Raw genomic sequence first — 13731 nt, 5'->3', positions numbered from 1 at the left:
TTTCTGTCGAGTTTGAATCAAGCGTTTCTATAGATAGAGTCTAGTGGCTTTGGTGAGAGCAATAATTCATCTGTTTCTGGTTAAACAAAAAGGACCTTACTCTTTAACAAAGGACATTTTTTCCATAATGTTATTATTCTAACAATCTTAGCCTGTCAGTGGTAAAAACACTTAGCGGACATACATTGATGGTGCACAGACACCCAGAGGGATCACATTGCAGCCTGTTTCGTGGCTGCCAGCTGCAGCACTCTTCTTCAATACTGGACCAATTTCAAAAATTGTTTGCTCCATTAGTCACGTACACACAATAACATGGGAAAATAGGCTCCACGATCTCATAATATTTGACCAGAATTTCTCCCATTTGTCTGGGACATTGTGATCTTCAAGGACATGTGGAGTGCCACCAACTGGAAACTCTGCACACAACATCATTTTCATTGATTGGAAATGAAAATTAGGTCAAGCTGAAATGTGTGACTAATTCAAAAACACAGTTTAGGACATTATTTGTGTATTTTGGAATTTTAAAGGACATCTTTATGTTGAAATGGGCATAATGCACAAAAATAGATAGTCGCATGGTTCGAATCTTGTGTTTTGTAGAAGAGTGTCATATTTGGCCATTTTTGAAAAAACAAGACGGTAATGTCGGATGTAGCTGCATGTATTTCTACAAAGGGGGAAAAAAGTAGAAACTTTCCAATTTTAAACAACCTCTATGGCCATTTGATTATAGATTTCTGAGTTTATGACATGCCCTTGAATACATCATGAAGTCCCGGGACATGCTTCGCAGTACAAAGAAATGTAGAGTACAGAATTTACAAGATGTGCCTGAATGCACCATGAAGTCCCTCTCCTTGTGTATGCATGTGTGTCAAACTCCAGCAGAGGACGGAAGCAGCCCACCCATAATTGATACCAAAACACGGTAGGTAGAGACTCTCAGCATAGTTTATTACATGACCATGTACCTGCCGCCGTAGCAGATAGCCTTCTGAGATTTGCTTGCCAAATGGAAAATCTACCCGCATTTGGCTCTTGGCAGGTGGTCATTTTGGACCACATTCATACAGTCTTTTGCGACATGTTTATCGCTCATGTTCATATGGCGATGGTGATAAAAATATGATCTATTGGTCAGCAGTAGCATGTAATCATATGTTTTTTATGGCAATTTCCCATGTCAGTCATGTAAAATGCATGCTCGCTCTCTCACGAAGCATTTTGACTCAGCGTCACAAACTAGCTTCACTTTAGAAGGTTGAACAGCCAGTGGTTGCATAGCAAGTCATGGCCAAAATAGCTAGAGGTAGAGGGTTCATTGGCCCGACTGTAGTTGCTCTGCCTCTGTTTAACCAATCGAAAGGTGCTCTCTTGTGATTAATTAACATTGAACTGGAGAACCATGCCGTGCACGCTGTGCCTCTGAAAACTGCGATAATCATGGTAATAATAACAATAAATTGCTGTTACCATCAGTACAGTAAACAACACAATGTAGTGAAACCTCCACATCTGTACTTACAATACGATCTTAATCAATTTGTGGTCATTGCAGAGCATTGTAGTATTATAATTAACCTTTTCAGTGAACCTACTTTCCGGGCACTGTCTTTGTGTTATTCAATTACTGCTTCGCTACATCTCCAAGAATACCTATTGAGAACTCCTGGAGAATGTGACTGAACATCTTGAATTTGTAGGTGACTAGAGAAAGATGGCGCACTGCCAAGCAACAAAACTTCTTCAAATAACGTGGAAGATTTCCAAAGGTTCTTGTCTTTCTTGGCATCGCTAACTTCGACACTGTACAACCAGGGAGATGAGATTCGGGAAGGGAGAATATTTTTACCTCTCAAGGTCTCAGTCCAGATTCAAACCCAGGAATTCTGTACTCTGCAGCTCCAAAAACACCCGTCTGGAACATTCCACAGGTAAACAGGTAAACTACTTGATTGTGTGGTGGTAAATATAGGGAAACTGGGCCTTGCTTTCAGCTCGGATGCCACTTGGTTGCAGAGAGACTCAGACTGTGCATTGACTGGTGAAACAAAGCACCGAAGTAGAGACGGCCCGTGGTAGCTGCAGAATCTTCTGTTCTTCCAGTCTCTCAACAACACTTCAATTTGTTTGTGTAATACGCTTGCGTAATAGCCAACATTACCACTGCATCATCCACGGTCTTCCTTTCATGGCTTTTTGCTGTGAGCTGCTCAGCGTGGAGTCATTTTCTCTGCTAGTGTCCGGGATTTACCATCTGACGGTGCGTGGCGAGCGCTCTGTGCTGTAATTAGGACTGTGCTTTCTTTTGATTATCATAACACATGTTAGTAGCCTATGGCGCAGAGGCTGTAAAGTGTGACTGCTGACCTTCTCTCTTCCCTTACGAGAAGGCGAGAAAATATGAGTGAGTGTGTGTGTGTGTGTGTGTCCATTGTCAGTGCTGAGAGGCAGCTCAGAGTATCTCTGCCTCTATTTTATCTTTCCATCCTAAGCATTTCTCTTCTTCTCTTCCTCTCCTCTGCTCCCTCGCTCTCATTGTCCTAATGCTCCTGTGTCCACCTTTCTTCTCTTTCCCTCTCTTCATCCATCCCTTTGGCCTCTGCTACACTCACTGCTTGCATCCATCTCATCCCACGTTCTCGCAGTTGCTCGTTTTTTATTTTTCCTCTCCCCTTTTTTTCCTCTCAGCCCATTCACCCAATCGTGACCTGTCTTCAGCTTCTATTTCTCCTCTTTATACACTCCATCTCATATCGTACTCCCATCTACAGTACAACCTTGCAACCCCTTCCCATTATCCGTCTCCCTTTCCCCATCTTTTTTCTTATTTTAAGAGGTCCTTTGGGTTTCAAAGCGCTCTCTTTGCCATCTCTTTGATTTAGACGCATTGGACTTTTTATGAGAGAATCTGGAACAAGATGTGTTTTTGAGCTTTGCATTTCTTTCCTCTCATTTGGGGCTCTCTCTCTCTCTCTCTCTCTCGCTCTCTCGCTCTCTCGCTCTCTCTCAACCACTCTAAAGTCCACTTATAAAGCCGGACCTGGGGCATCTGTGCTTTCAAACCCCCGTCACTCACTCACACACACACACATGCACCTAAGCTGACAGATTGACTGATGGCAGGGTTGTGTTTTTGTGATACCCCGTTCAGTTGAGTAATGGTAGCTGGTTTTTGTGTGTGTGTGTGTGTGTGTGAGAGAGAGAGAGAGAGACAGACAGACAGGGAGAGACAGGCGAGTGTAGTCCAAAGCCAGCTTAGCAAGCTATTGTGCATCATTATATGTGCATACGAGTCAAAACGAAGAGTGTGTGCTGTTCTAGCATGTCGGACTTATGCAGATGTCTGTATCGGAATGTTTCTGATTTTACGCTGTGTGTATGATGTTTGTGTGTGTGTGTGTGTGCGTGTGTGCGTGTGTGCGCGTGTGTGTATGCGTGTGTGTGTGTCTGTGTGGCTGTGTGTTTAAAATGCCCTTGTGGCCGAGCCAGAAATACCGCAGGCGACCAAATCTGGCACTGATCCTCGGCTTGTTCCCTCACAGGCAGCGCTGCAACACACACACGCGACCCAGAGACACACTTTGATTTGCACCATCTCGTTTGAAGTGCAAGACCCAGAGCCTGACAGCTTATGATTAATATAAGCCCCCGCCCTCTGCCCTCTTGGCTGTGTGCGCATGCAAACGCGCGCATCCAGAAAGAGATAAATTTGTTGTATTCGTGCACGTACTCTACACGCACTCTCTCTGTGTGACACACACTCCCACCCTGCCCTTGCAGCCTGCTTCAGGGGCCGGCTGGCTTGGCAGGCTCTTTGAACTGGTGCTTCTGACACTGTACTGTCACAGCAAGGGCACCTCTGTACCCCACATCCCATCATCTTCACCTCCCTGTCTCTCTCTCGCCGCTTCCTCATCACTTTTGGAGATTGTCACCTGCCGTGTCCTTGGCTGACCTGGTCAGAAAAGTCAACCTTCTCATCTGTGAGGATTTCCTTGGAGGAAAACGAATCTTTGTGCAGCTTTTAGGATTTTCAGTTGATCTGTGGGGAAGGTAGCCAAATACCACATGAGAAGAAAAAGTCCTGGTTGTGGATAGTTGGGCTTAAATTTAGGCTGTTTGAGACAATTAATAGTATAATTTATACTTACAGCCTAATACTTCAGAGAGAAACCTTTTTTTGTTAGTTTAGAAAAACCTCAGTTCTTAACCTCAAACTTCAAATGGTTCATTTATCTACAGAGTGTGAGCAGGACTGTTAAATGGGCCGGGTAGTACTTTTTTAGGAGTTACAGCTCAGGACTGTGAATATGTACAAATGGTGTTTGCTATAAAATACTGAAGTTATAACTATATATAAAAAGGTCAGTGGTCATGACTTTTGAAATGCATTGCTGGCATCAAATCCAGAATAAGCATATGTTTACAAAACAAGTTGACAATTACAACAATTGCTGAGTTAAAACATTAAATATATTGTCTTTGTGCTGTTTTCAATTGAGTATATATCACCATGCTGAGTGTGGGCCACTCGCGTTTTGGACAGTGCTCAACCACCACACGATTAAAATGAAAGTCAGATGTGCACGAGATGGATAACACTGACCTGCACTGTGTAGACACACTGTAAAAAATGAGAATGCCTGCGAACAGCGTAGATCCTGCCCTGGGTGTTATGAGGGACCGCTGGGTACAGGGAGGTGGTCGTGAAGGGACATTTAAAGTCACTGCTGCAGTGGCACGCTCAGACTGAACCCCTGTTTCTGTTATACGTCGTACATTGAATATATATCCTTTAGATTTTTTCAAGTTATCCAAGTAGGCAAAAAAATAATTGTCTCCAGTATTGATTGCCCGTAATGATACTTCAGCTGGCTGTAAATGATATATCAAGACAGGAGAAACGGTACACAACAGGCCTCGTTCAGGATCAAATAGGCAGCCGTCAGAGAGCCTGCATTATTGATGCCTCTGTTTACATGATGAGACCTTCTGTCAACTCGCGAGGCTTCTGAAGGGAGAAGATGCTTCTGTCTTTCATTTTCTCACCAGAAGTATCTCTCTCACCTCTCTTTTTCTGTCTGCCTCAAGGTCCCATTACACTTCCCTCGCTCCTTTCTCCATTTATGTAACAGAGTTTTCAAACTTGTCAAGGAGCGGTGATTGGACTAACAATCTTGTGCGAGGGCCCCTCCACCAGCTTAGTGCGAGGCTTTTTTTTTTTTTTTTTCTCAGTGGGGGTATCATTCTGTCTGCTCCTTTTCAGTCTCGTGTTTTCATACTTCTCCCTGTCCTCTGTCTCTTCTCTGTGGGAGTCTGTTATGGATGTCTGTATAGTGAAGTTGCAGGGCTGATCTGTGAGGACAGCTTTGCCGGGAGTTGGTGTAGTATCCGAAGACTTCATTATCAGGAGGAAAATCTGGTGTCTCTGTCCTTCTATCCCCTCCTCTATCTCTCCCTCTTCCTCTCTCTCTCTCTTTCTCTTTGTATGTTTCATTTTCTTTCTCCCTCTCACCGCCACTCAGCAGGGCGCCATTAGCCATTCAGCACAGAGAGGCCTTGAGGAATTGAAAGCGACAGAGCAGAAAAAGAATAGAAAAACTGAAACGGGAAGGAGACAGGGGAGTCGCGAGAAGGGAGGGGGTGAGGGGATGGAGTGAGGTGTTAAGGCGGGAGCGAACCAGACAGGACACTGTGGCACACAGGGAGATGGAGGGATTAGGGATTAAGGAAGAAGATGGGGAAAATGAACAGATTTCCATGGAGATGAAGCGAGAAATCAGAGGAATGACGGGATGCGAGGGGGAGAATTATGGACGAGACAAGAGCGGAATTTGAGCCAGCTGAAAAAGAGCAGAGTGAAAGTGTGGCCAAGAATTGGAGAAAGAGCTAGGCAGGGAAAGGGATGCACAGTGCATGCATGGGGTATGCTAATTGCAGATTTTTGAATTATGAATGAGATTAATTACATAGGCAGATGTGAATTTATTCAAATTTCCCTTCTCTTACTTTACCCCAGACACTTTTAAATGGTAATGCCTTTCTTTTGGCAATAGCGCACCTCTCCCTCTGCTTACTCTTCCCACCTTCTTTCTCTTCTCATCTCATTTGTCGTCTTTCTCCACTTTTCCTCTTTTTCCCGCTCCTATCTTTCCATCAGTTTCCTCCCTGACGCAATGAAGCATCTGTTGAATTTGTGCTACTTAGCTCCATCAACACAACTTAGCGCGATGAATCGCACTGTCATATGACTCTCAGTCTCGCCGTAATATTTCTTTCACACACACACACTCACACGCGCTATCATCATTAGCTTGGTAATGTCTAGAGTGCTTAGCATGACTTACGAGCCATTGGGATGAGCTGCAGAGATGATTTCTCTCTTTATGGGGTGTTTGTGCTGTGCTATTTTTTGCTGCGATTAGCATTTTGCATTTCCTGCTCTGTGACAGAAAAATGAATGTGTTCTCCCCTCAGGTCCTGGCAACATGGAGGCTGTATCTCTTTGCTGTCAAAGTGCCCACCAAGGTAAATGTTCCCCCACTCTCAGTGGAATTTTATGGCTTTCACTTGCCTGCCTTGATCTCATGGTAATTCGCAAGAGATGTGACAAAAAAAAAAGGAAAAAAGTAGCAGACTTTCAGAGCAGGAGAGGAGAGATAACGATGATGACTGTGGTGATGATGTTTTAGAATGATAGGAGTTATGACACGCTCACAGTGAAGATGGTAAGGTGGCAGGTGGCATGAAGTTAGTGGCTTAAAGCAACAGTTTTGACATTTTGGGAAATGTGCTTGTTTGTTTTCTTGCTCACAGTTGGATGAGACAATCAATGCCACTCTCATGTTTTAATATGAAGCTGCAGGCAGCAGTTGTTAGCTTAGTTATTTTTAAACTTTGGTTGTTGTACAGAACAAACAAGATACAACACATTAATTGAGCTTTAGAGGCGCTGATAAGTGCATTGTGTTGCCTGCAGACAGAGCCTGGTCGGCTGTTTCTCCCTGCTTCCAGTCTTTGTGCTAAGCTAAGCTAACTGTTGGCTGGTTGTAGAGTCACATTTACTATACAGCCACAGGAGTGGTAACAATCTCTCACCGAGAAAGCCAATAAGCATATTTTCCAAAATGATGAACCACCTCTTAAAGAATAATTCAGCTTTATTTTTAACTTTGTTAAATTTTTGTAGTTTTTGCCACCATTTTTTTTTAAATTTTCATGATAGCATTGTACACACCAGAATGATTTCTGAGATCTGGGACATGGGGAACATCACTATAATGGAGTCCACAAGGGCAAGCAACACGTGTGATAAAACAATCAGACGGGCTGTAAATAATTGAGCAGATCTGGTCCATTTTCTTTGTTTAAAGTGTCATCTGGATTCCAGTTGATCTGTCATGGCGTGGCTGCCAGAGAGTTTGTTTGAAAGTTTGGAAATGATTTTCTTCTCCAGACCCTGCAGTAGTTTCTCTGTGTCATTTAAGGTGTCTCTGGAGGCATGCGCCGCGTTAGCCTGTCGCACAGTGCTGCCATAGGTGTATCTGAATTTTGCCTTGGTCAGGACACAAGTTGGTCTGTGCCCTGTGACTGAAGTTTACTACTGTTCCACTTTGTTTTCACTTAAGTTCAGCTAACTTTGCCGTTTGCTTAAAACATGAATCACAGTAGTGAGTCATAGTGTTTCTTGCCCCATCTAACATCTTTAAAACGATGTTGCTGCGTTCCCCCGTCTCAGCAGTTACTTTGGTGAGCACAGTATTGATCAAAAGAAATGAGGGCCAAAACCAAGAAAGTAAGAAGACGTGATTATCCTGTAAAGATGACGTAAACTAGGGATTTTGACGGTGCAGCAGTGTGGGCCACAGTGATGTTTTCCTGTCTGTTTTTCAGATGGAGGTCACCTTCAACTTCTTGGAAATCCGAGCAATGAACACGTATCCAGAACACCAGGTGACACACTGAAGTGAACTGTTTTCCTGCTGTTTCACAGCAGCACAAAGTATCGCCACTGAAAACCTGCCGTGTCCACCTACAGGTTGTCATCGATACAGACAAGACTACCTACTCGCTGAGACTACAGACCCAGGACCAGCTGGATCACATGGTCAGCCACATCAACTACGCCCTCTCCCGAGTCTTCAACAACTCCATTTATGCGTAAGCTTCTCCGAGCATCCTCGCCTCGAGCAAAGAGACTAGTCTCTCTCTTTTTCTGTTGTATTTGCTGAGATGCGAAGACAAGTTGGCCGACGTTAACAGCACTCGACAGTGCGTTGGCAAGTTGGCAGTTTCACTTTTCGGGCAGCTTTCCTCTTCAGCAGCCAAATGCGTTCTTGTATCGGTGTAGTTTGCATCCAACCCATTTCTATGTCACGGTAGACTATAACACCCAGCAATCACTGGGATTAAATCAACCAGCTGACACTGAGTAGGCTGTTACCTGAAGGCATTGTGTTGCCTCTTTTTTCTTTTTAAAGCAGCTTATTTAGTATAAGCAGTGAGTAGCAGAACACACAGTCAGTGACGGAGCAATTGACTCGTGCCGTCAGTCAAAAGGTCTTTCTTACACAGCTCTTTGTCCTCTGCGCCGTCTGGAGAAGGAAGTGCAGAGGGCACACGCGTGAAAAGCCCGGATAGAGTTCAAGTGGTAAGAATTTCTTGTCCCATGGTCATGTGAATGTATGGGTGAGCAGGCAGGCAAAGCAGAGTGTATTCCTCTCTCTCGGGTCTCATCTGAAATTTCTAAGAGCAATGGGATTGACTGTGCTCTGACTATTGACCTGCACAAGGCTATCTCCGCACTCTATCATCTTTCAGAATGGCTCTTTTCCATTAGGGCCACGCCGGGCGATTGCTTCCAGTGAGAACATTTAAAGCGAATAAAGAGAGAAGGGAGGACAGAGGGAGGGATGCTGTTGCGGGCTTGATTGTGCAGCCTTGTAACTGATTGGTGCCGCTGCATTGAAGCACATAATGCAGATACTGCCAAGATAACGGGCACATACATGCATGCTCCAGGGGCGGATGATGATTGTCAAGATAAGGTGGGGATTAAGGTCACAGATGTGGTTAGGTGTTGTGTGTTATTTGTTGACAAATGGGATTAAGGGTGGTGTGTGTTGAATGCAACAGTATAGTGGTGTAATCCTATCAAAAAGCCAAAGCAGGTACAGCGCAGTATTATGTGCGAGCGCAGTACTTACTTTGTGATCGCAGTCCTGACTCTTTCTGGATGCTTTTTGTGAAAGGAACATTTGAAAGGAAACAATCAGTAAGCCAAGGAATCGTCTTCTTTTTCGCTTCTTTTTTTCCATAATTGCAGCGGTGGCTTCAAACAGCATCCCAGGGATCCGATTTTACAGTTTACGTGTTATTTATTCACCACCAAAGCCATGTCATAAGCATTTTCGGCATTGGAGACGTTCACTCTCCATCGTAATTCTGACTGGAGCAGCTATAATCGATGAAAAACAAGTCTGCTGCAAATTAGCATCTTGCCGATGCAAATAAGACCATATTATCATTTTGAGGATATTATGCAAATTATTATGTGTTTCGTTTAGTAGGCATAAGCTAAATTTGGTTCTGAATCTTTGTAAGTCAAATACCCTTTTGGTTGCCTTATTTTTAAATTGTCAGAGACTTTATTTTCATTCGTAACAGTGTCTTGCAGGAGGAGTGCGAGCAGGGAGCAGCAGGGTTATGCTCAGCCATGAACCAGTGTGCTGTCTCTTGGGCGCTGAGGTGCTCCAGTTATGCAGCTGGGAGTTCAGTGCCTTGCTTAAGGGCACTTCAGCGGTAGCGGCTAAGGGAGGTGGAGGTATAATATTTACCATCCATTTTTTCCCCAACCTGTAACTGGGAGCAGAGGCTTTCTAATCATAGCATTGCCTCTATGAAATAAAGATGACACCATTTTCAGCCATGCTAGCAGCTCTGTGGATGCTGATCTCAGTTTGTCAGTTGGTCCACCAATTTGGCCCCAGACTGAATTATCTCAATGTTTATCTGATGGACTGCCCTACTTGTGTTTTCTACAGATGTTCATAGTGACCAGAGAATAATGCCTAATGACTTTGCTGATCCCATGACTTTTCCTGGATTTGAAAACTGTAGTTTTCAAATGCTGGCACTGTGGGCACCCCCTCAGAGAAAGTCAAGATGTCTGCGCTGCCTTTGCAGTGTGTGTGTGGTGCAACTTGTTACGGAGAACATGGTTCCCTTCCCAGGATCACGTTGCTAAACTTCACCACCGCAGGTCGCATGCTATCATTAGCTAGCCCTGCATTACAAATCACACTGAGGTGTGTCACTTGAGCCAGTCCAGGTAAACCCAGCTCGAGGTACTGTTCATTGCATGATCTGAATTCTGTTTTGTACTTTCAGACTGCAGTGCCCTTGGTATCAAGAATTGCATTCATTTCCTACCTCGCTTAACTTTATTGCCTCCATGAGCTGTGTTTCACAGCCACTTCTGCAACGGCTGGTCGTGGTTGTAAGCGGGCCAAATCAGCAGGCCAAAATACAATAACTTCCAGCTGTTGGCAACATCTTTGCCTCGCGTCTCAGCCTCTGTGCCTGCTTCAACCCTCCTGTAGCATGGCTGTAGACACTTGTTTTGTTTGAACTTCTCTCCCTCTTTGTCTTTCAGTCCTCCTATTTGTCGAGCAGAGGGAGACCTGACTGATGGAAGTCGCAAGTTTTCACCAAACTCTGAGTCATCATTAGAGCCCCAGAAAACCTGCGGTGAGCTACGTTTCTGTTTATGTAGCTCCAAACACACAACTGCAGAGACTAACACAGTTGCACTTCCGTCCATCCGCTCGCTGACTCACTGACTCACACCAAATCATGTTGGAGACACATCTTTAAGTGGGTCAGAGGACCAAAGTTGCTGGATACACTTCCCCTTCTGCTGGTAATCCTATTAATCTACAAGAAGAGCCGCAATACTTTCATCTCACCTCAATATTTACAGCCAATCTCTCCCTCTCCTCTGACTATCTGGGTCTCGCTCTTACCGACTTCCTCTTTCATCTCTGCTCTGCACTCTTTTTTTCTTTTCATTCCTCCATATGTCCTCTGCCCATCTTTATTCTGTCCTTGTCATTTCTTATCAGTTGGGCTCTGGTTTGGATTGATTTGTTGTCTTCTTCTCTCCATCTTTCAGGAGGTTTTTCTGAGACCTATGCAGCTCTTTGTGACTACAACGGAATTGGCTGCAAAGAAGAAGTGCAGTGGGTGAGGACACTGCACAGGCTGTAGAAAGTGCTCTGTTGTGTTTTTAATATAGTCCTGTTGTTTATACAATTGGAAAAAAGTTTATGTAGCTGTCCCCATATCTCTCTCTCTCTGTTAGTTTGTTTCTTTTTCTCTCATCTTTTCTCTCTTTCACTCTTTCTTTCTTCCAGGATGTTGACACCATCTACCACTCTCAGGACAACAGAGAATTCAATTTACTGGATTTCAGCCATCTCGACAGCAGGTGACATAGTTTACTGCCATCTTAACCACACCCAGGCTGATTACAGTGTGCATGCGTGCACTGATTGGAACGACACAAGTTACTCACATGTATGTCAGACTTACACAGTGCAGTCTGTGGGTGTGCATTGACTCTGTACTCCAGCACATTGGATTTGAAATGAAGCAATAAAGTGCTGACTTTCAGCATTAATTTTAGGGTGTTTACATCTGCATCAGGGGGCATTTATAGGACAGAAAGTAATTGGACAAGTTAACACAAAGTCATTAGATTTGATATTTGTTCTGTTGCAGTCAGTGTCTGGCTGTAACCCACAGTCATCAGCAGACGTTTGGCATACTCCTTTGCGATGCTTTGCCAAAGCTGTGCTGCAGCCATCTTTAATTTTTTTTTTTTCAGTCTTTAGGTTTTTTTCCTTCAGTCTGGTTTCCAGAAAGTGAAACACCTCCTTTGCATTGGTTTTTTTTTATGCCTGACTTGAAGAACATTCCAGTATAGCTCAGTTTAATGATGGGTATGAATATGGAAATATGTTTCAAAAGGTTAAATGCTGGACACAACATGTCTCGTGCAAGGACACTCTCAATGTATACACGCTGGAGGTTTCATGTTTCCTCATCAGACTCGTGTAATCCTGCGGGTACGTAGACATCTGAAGGCCCCTCTACAACTTCCTTGATTAGTCTGAACTTTCAGACTTTTCAGTTTGGTCCAAACCAAAAGTAGAGCAGTGAAACCTCCCCTGTACTTTGGTCCAGACTGAAAAGCCAACGCATGGTCTGACTGACCAATTACAGGAAGTTCTGGCAGGCTATCGGCAGAATCTGAAACGGGAAAAACAAGGCAACAAACTAGACTCCACAGTACCACATGGGGAGAGGAGGAAACCAAATCTGGATGAGGGTGAGGTGAATTAAATGAACAACATGCCGACGTCAGACACATAGCCATCTACGAATCAATCATTGTCAACTATGGGGAGATGACAGGATGTATGTGGTGTAGTTCTTTAGAGCACTCACGTAATTGCAGTGTGAAACTGAAACTAACTGGATGGAATGCATACTGTGCAACAAAAATGCAAACCTTCGTCTCAACAGGTGCAAAAAGGCTGTTAAACTCAGGTTTTAAGGTGAGCTCAGAGTAACCTTCCCCCTTCAAAGATGAATTTGAACAAGCCTTCTAGTGTCAGACTCTGCAAATATCAATCATTCTGCACAGCGAAGGTCAAACATTCAGGTGAACTAACGGGACCCATTTTGAAACTATTCATTGCCTGCCTTTTTAAGCAATAGCGTTCAATTCATCCGCCCTTCCCACACAAGGTCTTTTGTAGAAACAGAAGTTCATCTGCAGGTTCTCCACTGTGCTTTTTTTCCCCACTGCTGGTGACATTACATTAATTAAATTGACTGTACCCGCTTGCTGCAAGGCTAGTACCAAAGAAACCCATCATTATCACCAACGCTGCGCGAGCACAGTGAAATGAAACGGGCTGTGGACCAGGTCATTTGCTTTGAGTTCAGAGCTCCAGTGTGCTAGCTGTGGTCTCTGGGTACTGGTGTATGTGACCTGTTTGCAACCATCCCAGAACACTTCACCTTCATCTTACAAGCATTTTGCATATTAATGTCAACTCATTCTACCCCAGAGATTATTACATTTAAGGATGTGCCCACGGGCGTCAGTACAGTGTGTAAATGTACACAGTCCTGGAGCTACACTTTGCTCTTGTGGCACAGTTCTGACTTTTCCAGTCCATTAGCATAGTGAGGGAAACCCACAATGTCACAAACAATGTACAAAAATACATTTTTGTCATCTGTAAACTGATTTAGAATTGTATTAGATGAGAGGTTTTTATCTGAATAGATTTTTCCCTCAACCCTAAGCACAAGGCATTGACAAGAGAGGTGCACAGGGACTTTTGGGAGAATACTGGTGTAACTTGATGAAATGTCACACTATTTAGCCTTCTTTATGAAAGCAAGTGTGTTTTGGTACCTTTTGTGAAGCATGAATTGTTCTTACAGTGCACAGCTCAAGGTGTGTCTGCTGCCCCCGGTGGTCAGTGGGCATGTCTTGGGACCTGGAACCAACAATTGAAATGTTGTTTCAGTTCAAATCCACTGTGTTCGCGTAGAGACCCAAAACAATAAAAACACATCATTGTTCTATTACTTTCTGGTACTTTTCAAAGACTTTTCCTGCTCATTCCCCATCATGATGCT

At 43.9% G+C, this 13731-nt stretch overlaps 1 protein-coding gene across 2 annotated transcripts in view; it reads left to right on the top strand.

Annotated features, from left to right (window-relative positions):
- The window catches only part of carmil3 (capping protein regulator and myosin 1 linker 3), a 73636-nt gene that overhangs the window by 7254 nt on the left and 52651 nt on the right, over positions 1-13731 (top strand). For both annotated transcript variants that reach the window (XM_076744855.1, XM_076744854.1), the window contains exons 3-8: positions 6490-6540; positions 7906-7965; positions 8051-8172; positions 10667-10761; positions 11186-11256; positions 11427-11500. In XM_076744855.1, the coding sequence (XP_076600970.1) occupies positions 6490-6540; positions 7906-7965; positions 8051-8172; positions 10667-10761; positions 11186-11256; positions 11427-11500 (473 nt within the window). The remainder of the gene's footprint in view (positions 1-6489; positions 6541-7905; positions 7966-8050; positions 8173-10666; positions 10762-11185; positions 11257-11426; positions 11501-13731) is intronic.

The sequence above is a fragment of the Chaetodon auriga genome, chromosome 12, assembly GCF_051107435.1.
Source record: "Chaetodon auriga isolate fChaAug3 chromosome 12, fChaAug3.hap1, whole genome shotgun sequence".
Classification (NCBI taxonomy): Eukaryota; Metazoa; Chordata; class Actinopteri; order Chaetodontiformes; family Chaetodontidae; genus Chaetodon; species Chaetodon auriga.
Note: the sequence above shows the minus strand (reverse complement) of the source record. Positions and strands in the feature narration are given on the sequence as shown.